Raw genomic sequence first — 12,287 nt, forward strand, 5'->3', positions numbered from 1 at the left:
AGATGTTACAGAATCAGCTGGATGTTTTAAAATACAATTAAAGGTCTTGAGATGCAGTGTTGTGTAATATTTCTGACATTTGATTTCAAGTCTTTTTCCATCTCACTGAGTTTAACACAAGTGAATGTAGTCAAAAGTTTCCAGAAGATGGAAAGATACCACTGTCTCAGACAAAATGGAACGTTGCTTTAGCATAATTTAAATATTTTGTCACTACCATTTCTTATCCATATCTCTTCCACAGATTGAAGGAGTCTCTAGGATTTTTTACTAATTCCCCGTGGCTTTGGTTTTTGCTCTCCCAGGATTCTCAGATCTGGTGCTCTTGTTAGTGAGGTTAAGAAATGGGAGAAGGAAAAGAAATATCAGAAGAGCCTTTCCTTATTACAACATAAATTACTGCTTCTTTTAGATAGGGCATGTATAGTTTGGAAAATGCATGCAATGAGGTACATGTTGGCCAGCTAGTGGGCAAATCCATTGCCATCCAAAGCCTGGCTCTCAACCTTGCAGGCTAAGAAACAGGTCTCAGGGGCTCTCAGAATAACCAAACTGAGAAAGGTTGACTTTGAAAACAGACTGCAAATTTATACATTTACAGTGATTAGAAAAATTGTGATCATAACAGCTACCACTTCTTGAGTGCTTTCTATATGTCAGGCATCACGCTAAGCACATTTTACATTTGTTAGTGGACTCTCATTCAATCCCATCTCTGCCATTTACCGGCATGTGGTCTTAGGCAAATTCTTTAACTTCGTGCAAGTTACTTGTCTTATTTAATAGAATTCTCAGAAGAATGCATGGCACATTGTAAGTACTCTGTAACTATTTGCCATTAATATGAATTCTCATAACACTCCTATAAGGTAGATACCATTACTATTCCCCTTTTACTGCTGAGAAAATGGAGATTTAAAGATGTTAAAGAATCTGCTGAATTTCCATAGTTAGTAAATAGACAATCAAAGTATAGTCAGGGCAAGGAATCGGAATTGGATGATTACGGATTCAGGTTAAGAGAACACTCCTGTTCACCTTCTCAGTGGAGAAGGTCTTTCCAGTGAGATTATTTCACTCAAAGTCTGTTAGCCAAGTCTATTCTCAGGGATAGTTCTCAGAAAAGCATCGCCAGCATTTGCTCTGGGATTTCCTTATTTTTTATAGCATCATATCTAATGCCCCTCCTTGCCGTGACTGGCATTTTTTTTTTTTTTTTTTTTTTGCGGGCCTCTCACTGTTGTGGCCTCTCCCATTGTGGAGCACAGGCTCCGGACGCCCAGGCTCAGCGGCCATGGCTCACGGGCCCAGCCGCTCCGCAGCATGTGGGATCTTCCCGGACCGGGGCACGAACCCGTGTCCCCTGCATCGGCAGGCAGAGTCTCAACCACTGCACCACCAGGGAAGCCCTGTGACTGGCATTTTATTCACATTGCCCCAAGTACTGTCTACAACAGTGCTGTCCAATAGAACTTTCTGTGGTGATAAAAATATTCTAGATTTACTTTGTCTAATGCAGTAACCACTAACTACACGTGGCTACTGATCACTTAAAATGGGACTAGTGTAACCGAGGAACTGATTCTAATTTTACATAATTTAAATTAACTTAAATTTAAGTAGCCATATATGGTTAGCGGCTACTGTTTCAAACAGCACAGACCTGTAGGGGAAAAATGTACCTTGGGAAAAAAAAAATAGCATGAAGCAGTTGGTCCTCACTGCAAAAGACACGAAGGGATTCAATCAGTGTTATTATGAGGACTTCCTGTGTGAATTTCACTCAGCAACAAGGGTTTCCTGGATCAGCTAAATTATCCTGCTCATTTCTTTTTTAGTATTGAAGTTCCTGAGGGCAACAGACAGGCTCATCTGTTTGACCAGTGAAAAACTCAGTGGAGAATTCTTGAAATATAAAATTCAGAGATAGTTTGTCCTGGTTCTTAGCCTTTGGGTAGCTTTTCCAGCTTGGAGTCCCTCGAGGCAAGTATAGCTCTTGGGTTGTGAGGAGGGGAGAATGAGGTCAGAAGTAAACTGAGGATTGAGAAGAGCTTTGCAAATGGTGATTCTTGGCTGAGCAATCCAAGCTGAAATACACCTAGGAACCATCACTCTTTCCTTTTTCTTGGCAATTAGGGCAAGTGTGCTTTAGTTTTTCCACCGCGAGGTTTTGAGTGAGAAGACCTTGGTTAAAGCCTTCGCTACATCCCTTAATAGCTGGGTGACTTTAGACAAATCATTTAACTTCACTGAGTTGACCTTCCATGTCTGTAAAATAGGGTAAAAGATAGTGGGCATCATAAATTATACCTTCCTCAAAGGGTGCAAGTGAGGATCACATGAGATAATGCATGTAGAACCACCTTGTAAACCCGTAAAGGCTGTAGAAATGGCTTAGCAGTGATTATCACGTTTATATAGATCACATTTGCCTTTTAAAACTGCTTTCACACTTATTACGTTATTTTATCTTCACAACAGGTCCATGAGGGAAGTAGAGCAGGAATTATTATCTCTGTTTTACCATCTGTTGATGTAGACAGATGAGGTCTGCAGAAGCTGAGAGACTGTCCTAAGGTGATACAGTGTGTCTGATTGCGTTATCCCTAAGCTCAACCCTGGACCTACTGAGTCCTATTCTGAAGCCCTCCCTTCCAAAAAATACCCGACAGTCACAAGCTTGGTATCCACAAGTTATGCTGCAGAAATTATTCCTGCTTAGGAAGCAAGCCACCCTACAACAAGAGTCCAAGGCTAAATAATTATGATATCAGTAGAATAATGGTGGGTAGCCACACACTCTGCTGAACATTTAATAAATATTCTTTTATTTAATCCTCATAATAACTCTATGAGGTTGCATGATTATCAGTCCCATTTTACAGATGAGGAAATTGAGGCAGAAAATGGTTCAGCTAGGGGCAGGACAGGAATAGAGACACAGACATAGAGAATGGACTTGAGGACACGGGGAGGAGGAAGGGTAAGCTGAGACGAAGTGAGAGAGTGGCACGGACGTATATACACTACCAAATGTAAAATAGACAGCTTGTGGGAAGCAGCCGCATAGCACAGGGAGATCAGCTTGTGCTTTGTGACCACCTAGAGGGTTGGGATAGGGAGGGTGGGAAGGAGATGCAAGAGGGAGGGGTTATGCGGATATATGTATATGTATAGCTGATTCACTTTGTTATATAGCAGCAACTAACACATTCAGGAATTTGTCCATGGTCCACAGAGCTAGTGAGTGCCAAGGGAGTGCCTACATGTATTAGTTTGCTAAGGCTGCTGTAATAAAATACCACAGACTGAGTGGCTTAAATGACAGAAATGTATTGTTTTACCATTCTGGAGGCTAGAAGTCCAAAATCAAGGTGTTAGCTGGGTGGGTTCTTTCTGAAGGCTGAGAGGAAAGGATCTGTTCCTGGCCTCTCTTCCTGGCTTGTAGTTGACTTTTTCCTTGTGTGTATCTTCACATTGTCTTTTCTCTATGAGTTTCTGTCTCTGAAATACAAATTTCCCATTTGTATAAGGACACCAGTCCTATGGGATTAGGAGGGGACACACTTTTACCCATAACAGTGGATATAAACCCAGATTAGTTTACCTCATGCTGTTAAGTATTATGCTTTAATGCTTCCTGACATTACAAAATTATACCAATCTGCATCCTTTCGAGAGGAACAAATGTCAAGACATAGAACATGGCATTTGACCCCCAAATCCACTTTTAGAGCCACTGAACAAAAATCTGTCCTCTAAAAATTCCTAAATTGGAACACGCTCCCCCAAAATGTTTATCTAAGAGACTGGTTTCCAGCTTACTAGGTAATTTGGCATCGAGGACTTTTCTCATAAACATTTACAAATATTCTGCTCGGTAATGAAGTTAATCAGTAAACCCCACAACCTCTGGCCTCTGTCACTCCTTACCTAGTCTCATTTTCAGTTGCTGTGAGTAAGCTAAGAATGGTAATGCAGCTTCCGGAGTTAGAAAATCCAGGTCAAATTAGTCCTTGTCACAGCTGCACGTCGTTGGGATTTGCCATGGAAATTATGAGCATGAAGCCTGCTAAAGGTAGGCGGAGGTTTGCAGATGCTGGTGGTGGGGCTTCTGCCACTGGACCGAGGAAACATGGGGCACTTTTGCTTGAGATTCCAGTAACAGATCTGTCAAAGATGGCTCAGTCAGAACCAGAAGACTGAAGTGAGAAGCTGGGGTGGTGTGATTTCTATAGGGTTCCAGGCAGGTGTGTATCTCACTGAGACTAAATCTAAGTGTGTTTTTCCTATAATTCTTCACTGGATAGTGTGTAAAATTAGCACCATTCTTCCAAGTTAAACACTAAGCAGTTCTAGCATTAATGCCTTGGACACTTGAAAAAACCTTTGAAAGTACATGATTTCATGCAGTGTTTTTAAAATGGCAAGTCTCAGATCCCAGTGGGTCATGATATCTATTTTGTGACTTGTGACCAGCATTAAAAATTTAGAATAGAATAGAAGTACAATAGAAATGTCAGAGTGCTCATCAAGACGTAAGGATAAGTGTTATTTCACGGAAATTTTGTTTCAACTATTTATACATATGTATAACTGTGTATGGAGTAATGATATAAGATTTATTTCAAACTATGCGTTGTGATGAGAAAAATAAAAAGAGATCAAAAAACATTAATTTACTGAACTAGTTGCACAGTAGATTTCTACCAATAGTCAATGGAAAATCAGATAAGTAGAGTTTACCTTTAAGCCCGCTTTGTCTTCTCTGAAGTAAAATATAGATTATAATTAAAACATAAACAGTATAATAGGATGTTGTCTATTTTAATATTTTTTCAGAATAGAATCATATCTTTTGAATTTCCAGCTAAAAGAGAAACTTGAATCATTTTTATAATAATTACAATTTTGAACATATTTCTGGTTTTAGACTTGGCAGCACGTTATTTTGTTTAACTGTGTTGTTTAAAAATGACTGACACTGTATTTTTTTTAAAAATAAATTTATTTATTTTGGCTGCATTGGGTCTTCGTTGCTGCGTGCAGGCTTTCTCTAGTTGCGGCGAGCGGGGGGGGCTACTCTTCCTTACGGTGTGTGGGCTTCTCCTTGCGGTGGCTTCTCTTGTTGCGGAGCACGGGCTCTAGGTGAGCAGGCTTCAGTAGCTGTGGCATGCAGGCTCAGTAGTTGTGGCTCGCGGGCTCTAGAGAGCCGGCTCTGTAGTTGTGGTGCGCGGGCTTATTTGCTCCGCGGCATGTGGGATCTTCCCGGACCGGGGTTCAAACCTGTGTCCCTTGCATTGGCAGGTGGATTCTTAACCACTGCACCACCAGGGAAGCCCCTGACACTGTATTTAGAGATGGAAATTAGTTGGAAGGCTGTGGAAGTAAATTTTCCATCATTTCAATTTAATGAACATTTATTAAAGATTTACACCGTGTCAGGCTTTTTGTAAGGTGCCAGGAATGAAGGAGAAAAGGGAATGTAATATATAGTAATCTAATGTATTCCCCAGGAGTTCACAGACTAACCACCACAACAAAAATGTATTGAGTGTTTATGCTTAGGCACTATGCAGTTTACATTCTTTGTCTTAGTTTATCTTTATTGCAACCTTTCATCTAGATACTATATTTTGTTTCAATTACTATATTATCCCAGCTTTTTATAACAAATTTTTATTGAAGTATAGCTGCTTTACAATGTTGTGTTAGTTTCTGCTGTACAGCAGTGAATCAGCTATATGTATGCATATAGCCCCTCCTTTTTTGGATTTCCTTCCCATTTAGGTCACCACAGAGCATTGAGTAGAGTTCCCTGTGCTATACAGTAGGTTCTCATTAGTTATCTATTTTATACATAATTAGTGTATTATATTATCCCGGCTTTATAGAGGAAGGAACAGAAGCTTAAAGAAGTTCAATGTCTTTCCCAAGTTCATACATCTGGCAACTTGCAGGCGAACTGAATCCAGATTTGTCTACACAGAAGCGCTTGTAACGAGTATGTCCTACCACCTCAAATGATATAGCATGAAGGATAAGCCTGTAAACCAACAAAAATGATGGTACATGCTCCTGAGTGCTGCAGTAGAAGTGTGTACAGAGGGTAGGAGAGGTTAATTCTACCTAGGAAAACTGGGACTAGGCCTCACAGAGGAGGTGATGGGTTGACACACCAGGTGGGGAGAGGCACCAACATCACGAAGGCCTGGCACCAGGAACGGCAAGAATACACAACTTCATAAACCAATTCATATCATCTGTTAAGAAACCATGGATTGGGAAATAAAGGAAGGCCGAGAAGGCAATTTTTCCATTCATGAAACATTTCAACAAACATTCATGAAACATTTACTAGAATCAGCATTGTGCCAGGGCTGAAAAACTGGATATAATCTGAACCCTTTATCGGGCTCATCAGAAACTAACTGTGGGTTTATGAAGAAGTGCCATCCTTTGTACATGAACCTGATTCTCCCATTTGGGTACAGAGTGGTTCTGGTCACAAACTCCTTAGAGCTGCGCTGTTGGATATGGCTGTCATTAGCCACATGTAGCCATTTACTTTTCGATTTTAATTCTTTAAAGTTACATAAAATGAAAAATTCATTTCCTCATTATTACTAGCCGTGTTTCAAATGTTCAATATTCCATATGGTTAGAGGCTACCGTGTTGAAAGGTATAGAATGTTTGCATCTCAGAAATTTCCCTTTGATGGTACTCCTTTAGAGAAACTATTAAATGCTGCCAAACTCTACCCTGAAAACTGTTGCTTCCCTTTACAGGGGGTCTCAGCCTCTCCTGGAGTCTGTTCAAGTGTTCGCATTTAAGAACTCTTCCCTAAACTCCCATGGAGAATTTCTGTTATAAAGAAATCCAAATTTTCCTATTTCTTGATAAACTGATTCTTTTAAAAATCACTCATAAATTGTATTAAAATAGAAATGAATTTACCTTTTCCGAAAGTACCCTCTAAAGTTGACCTACCTTTGCCCTCTCCACATCTTATGCTCTGTCAGAAAATTCTGTATTTGTTTACTTGGTTTTATCCCAGCCCTTGACATACTCCCACCCCTCCCCACCCCAAACACACAAACAAGAGAAAGTCTGGGGCCTCTTCTATCTGTTTTCTCTCTGTCTTGTTCACTGTTGTGTCCTCAGAACCTAGGACAGTGTCAAGCAAATTGTAAGTGTTCAATATATTTATAAGTGAAAGAAGTATCCTATAACTTATAGCATCAAAACAGACTGATGTGTATTCATATTTACTAATTAACTATCATTACAATCAAGATTTTGCTAGGTTCTTTAGGAAACAAACATGTCTTTTTATGGCACTCCACTTATCAAAACTTTTTCTCAGAAACTGTGTCTTATACTCAGAATTACCCTATGAGATAGCAAGGCTGGGTGTTAGTAGCCCCATTTTACAGCAGAAACAGAAAAATGTTAGGCAGTTGTTCAAGGTCTCACAGTCAGTTCATGGAAGTTATTCTTGTCTCACCATTTTGGAGAATGTTGTCCATGCTGGGGTTTTTTATTGTAAGTTGCCTGTATATTTATTGTCTCTACTCTGTGGAAATGTGGTGGGAACACTGTGAAATACTAGAAGTGGATGTGCTTTGGGAATAGAGGCATTATTTAATAATATTGTGTACTGATCTCATATTCTTACCCCGTTTTGTGTTGTTTTCATACGGTAGAATTGATGTCTTTGTGAAAGCATTCCATTTTAATTGAGATGATTCCAGATACTGATAACATGATTTGACTTGAGTTGGGACTCCATTGTGTCTCTTGATTATTAAAAGATTTGAAATAATGTTCAGAGATCTTGGAATTGTCTTGTGAGGAGAAAACAACTACACATTTCCTTAGATTTTATGGAATCCAGATTCTGTCGTTAATTGATTATGTGACTTCAGGAAAGTTGCTTTACTTTACTAGACCTGTAGATGGAGAGAAACTGGGGCTGGGAGTGGGGATGGGAAGTTGAGTGAGGGTAAGATGGGTTGGAGGATAAAATCTAGGTGAAACTAATGATTTTAATGCTTTTAGCTCTTTTCAATTGTATTCACTCCAGAAATTTTAACCATATTTAGTTATTAAATAGATCAAGATTTTGCTCATATTTTAGCTTCTCTTTTTTCTGTAATAATTCCATATTTTTATATTTTTCCATTTTGCAGTCATAAGACAAAGCCCCATTGCCAAAATTTTTTGACTGTCAGATATACTGACTCAATGCTGGTTTTATATGGATAAGTTGGGCATAAAAGAAACAAAATTGATTTTGCACGAATATTGTATCCTTTGTGTTCCATCAGTGATTTCCTGTATCAATGCAGAAAGCATTTTTTTCAACAAACATTTAGCATACTTATTTTCCACTTTGCGTTATAGAAAGGCCCTGAATTCTAATGCCCATAAACTGTTGGTCATACACTTACAGAGGTTTTAGACATAAAGAAGAACTATAACATCGTGCAGCATGGAGTCTTCTCTTTACAGATAGGTAAAGGGAGGCCCATGAAGGGTAGATAAGTACTATACAACTGGGTTCAGACACCCAGGGACCTAGGTTTAGGGAAGACTTCCCAAGAGAAGCTATACTTAAAGGGAAATTTAGAGATAAGTGGAGAATAGTGAGATAATGTTCTTGGAGGGGCTGGTTGTTGAGGAAAGTTCCAGGCTCAGGAAGCAGCATGTGGGAAAGGTCCTGAGTCTGGAAGCAGCAAGGCATATTTAAGGAATATGGAAGTCGGAACATGGGAAATGGCTGGAAAAGAAAGAAAGGGTAAGATCATGCAGAGTCTTGCAGGCCTAGCTATAGGTTACCTGAAAGCGGAGGCATTGAAGGGACTAACAAACTCAAGTACAGAGGGAGGAAGAGAAAAGCTTTAAAGCATCACACATTTGAAATTATCCCAGAGAGGAGCAATTCAGCACATGGGCTTTGAAGTCAGACTCAAAGTCCAAATCTCAGCTACTTAGGTGTGTAGGAATAAAGTTACCTAATTACTCTGTGCCTCTGATTACTCAATTTTTAGCGGGGATAATACTGTTACCCACTTTATAGGATTTTGTAAGACAGAAATGACAAGAGATAGGATTTGTATATATGCCTGTTCTTTATCTTTGTTTTCTGTGGATTGTTGAATGTTTTCCATGTTGAATAGTTTTTTTAACTTTCCTTTTTTTCTTTGCCTTTTAAACATTCCTTGTTTTCTTTTTCTTTTAAACATTCTTGTTTGTTTTCCTTTTCTCCATGTTGAATGTTTTCTTATTGGTTTGTAAATGCTCTTTACATATGAATGATATGAGTGTTTTGTCTGTCCTCTATGTTGCAAATATCTTTCTGAGCTTTTAATTTTGTCATTTAATCTGTCAACAGTTCTTTTACTATAAAAATTTAATTTTATATTAAAATTTTAACATAAATATTCAAATATTTAAATCTTTCCTTAGAGCTTGTACTCCTAACCATATGCTAAACTGCCTCTCTTATTTATAGAATGATGACATTAATTCCAGTTTTGTTATCACTTTTGTTCAGGTGTACTAACAGAACAAGCAGCAGGTCCTCTGGGACAGAATCTAGAAGTGGAACCATACTCACAATACAACAACATTCAGTTTCCCCAAGTTCAACCACAGATTTCCTCATCTTCCTATTATTCCAACCTGGGTTTCTATCCCCAGCAGCCTGAAGAGTGGTACTCTCCTGGGATATATGAACTCAGGCGAATGCCTGCTGAGACTCTCTACCAGGAAGAGACTGAGGTAGTGGAGATTCCTGTGACAAAGAAGGCCCGACTGGGTGCATCAGCAGGGAGAATAAAAGGGGATGAGCTATGTGTTGTTTGTGGAGACAGAGCATCTGGTTACCACTATAATGCACTGACCTGTGAGGGGTGCAAAGGTAAGCCTCTTTTGGTTGGCAATTTTTTCCTTATTAAAGTTTTTCTCTACTGGTTGTTGAAATCCCTCAAACTGGATTCTTCCCTTTTCCCAAATAACTTCCCATTTTCTCCTCCTCTGCTCCTACTTCTTTCTACATCTTCTCCTTCATTGGGATGTCATAGGTTTCTAGGGAAAGCTTATTAGAGTATTTATCTTAGATATAAGTAAACTTTTTCCTATTCACAACCTCACACATAGTTAGAAGGAATTTATGATTGTGGGTTTTGTTTTGTTTTGTTTTTGTGTGTGTTATACGGGCCTCTCACTGTTGTGGCCTCTCCCGTTGCGGAGCACAGGCTCCGGACGCGCAGGCTCAGCGGCCATGGCTCACGGGCCCAGCCGCTCCGCGGCATGTGGGATCCTCCCAGACTGGGGCACAAACCCGCGTCCCTCACTTTGGCAGGCGGACTCTCAACCACTGCGCCACCAGGGAAGCCCATGATTGTGGGTTTTGTTTGTTTGTGTTGTTTTTTAAAAGAAAGAGAAATTGCTGAACTCATCTCTTTTAAAATTAAGGTCAAGGAGAATAAGATTTTATTCAATAAATATTTTAACATACATTTTCATGTACTCTAGTTAATTGAGAAAGAGACAGAGGAAGAAAAACAAACAAAAGAAAACAAAAAGGAGGTAATGATAGCCTATATTCAAGAAATATTTCACTTAGCAGGAAAATAGATCTGTGAGCAATGCTGTAGGGGAAATCCATGAAATTGCAATCCATTTAGGATGGATAAAGTATAACACATGAAACATGAAAATGACTCAGTATAAAGCCCTATGTGATCATTCTCCCGATAAGGACACAGATGATAAGTTTGTAAAATTTCAGAGGAAAGAACATAGTGGACTAGTAGGTTCATCTATTTATTTTTGCATTTGTTCTTTCAACAAATATTTATGGGATGCCTACTATGTATTAGGCCCTCTGTTAGCTTCCAGGACTTTGAAAGCTGATAAAGAACTGTCCCCGGAGCAGAATCTGTTGAATGGTGAGCCAGTTTGGTGTTCCCAGATGCCAGTGATTGCCATAAAAATAAACAGAGGACCCAGCCACATAAGAATGGCTCTAGGGGCTTCCCTGGTGGTGCAGTGGTTGAGAATCTGCCTGCCAATGCAGGGGACACGGGTTTGAGCCCTGGTCTAGGAAGATCCCACATGCCGCGGAGCCACTAGGCCTGTGAGCCACAACTACTGAGCCTGCGCGTCTGGAGCCTGTGCTCCGCAACGGGAGAGGCAGCAACAGTGAGAGGCCCGCGCACCGCGATGAAGAGTGGCTCCCACTCGTTGCAGCTAGAGAGAAGCCCTAGCACAGAAATGAAGACCCAACACAGTGAAAATTAAATTAATTAATTAATTTAAAAAAAAAAAAAAAGAATGGCTCTAGGACATTTCAAACCTTTGAAAGTTCAAGTGATCAGATTGTCTAAAATTATATTAGTCAGCTCTTTAAAACTTGGTGTGATTTCATTAGATTTTTAAGAAAACAAAGTAGCGTTTATGCCCCAAATTTAAAAATTAAAACAGATCTATAAAGAAAATGTCAAAGATCTCGTTTATGGCCTTTAAAATACTCTTATCCTTTTTGTGGAGAGCCAAGTCTATGTGGGTAAAAGTTACGTATAAATTCTTTGAAGACATAGATTGTGTCTTCTTCAGCTCTGTTACTCCTCATAGCATCTAACACAGTGTCTGGTACATAGTAAGTGTGTAAATAAATAAAAGCATAGTAAATTTGGCATGCCATAATGAAAAATCCACGCTCATCGCTTCCTAGCTAAGAGGGGGTGTTGCTTCAAATCTCCTGCTTCTGAATCTAACCCCAGAGACTCTATTATTAACCACCTAGTGATCATTCTGCTCTCTGAGCTATTTGTTCAAGGCTAATATTGACTAACTTGGTGGCCAAAGGAAGAGAATCAAGCGCTCCATCTAGGTGTCAAGGTATCGGTATTATCTAAGCCAAGGGGATAAAACCCTAAAGTGAGTAACCTGGGCCCGCTCACCTCCTTACAGGTGAACGCTGGAGTGAAACCTGGTCCTCCTGAGAATTCTGGGGCGTCCAGGGTGAGTAGAGGGAGACCAGAGTGCCATGGACAACCGTAAGAAACAGAGACTCAAAGACAGGCAGAGGATGAGAAGCCCATAAAGGAGAGAAAATAGAAGTCAAAGCTAGGAGGCTACTAGGCAAGTACAGGGTCAGGAGACCAGGGGACAGAAAACTGGTCTAGGGAGAACCGGTCCTCTGCGGAGCTCAGGGAGGAAAAGCTGGATCTGAACGTAGGTATATTTTTAAGAGCAGAGAAAGGCAGAGCTTTTT

The 12,287-nt window shown here is 39.8% G+C and overlaps 1 protein-coding gene across 2 annotated transcripts in view; it reads left to right on the plus strand.

Annotated features, from left to right (window-relative positions):
* Positions 1-12,287, plus strand: part of NR1H4 (nuclear receptor subfamily 1 group H member 4) — a 75,490-nt gene that overhangs the window by 22,854 nt on the left and 40,349 nt on the right. For both annotated transcript variants that reach the window (XM_059081969.2, XM_067008322.1), the window contains exon 4: positions 9,561-9,926. In XM_059081969.2, the coding sequence (XP_058937952.1) occupies positions 9,561-9,926 (366 nt within the window). The remainder of the gene's footprint in view (positions 1-9,560; positions 9,927-12,287) is intronic.

This window comes from Kogia breviceps, chromosome 12, assembly GCF_026419965.1.
Source record: "Kogia breviceps isolate mKogBre1 chromosome 12, mKogBre1 haplotype 1, whole genome shotgun sequence".
Classification (NCBI taxonomy): Eukaryota; Metazoa; Chordata; class Mammalia; order Artiodactyla; family Physeteridae; genus Kogia; species Kogia breviceps.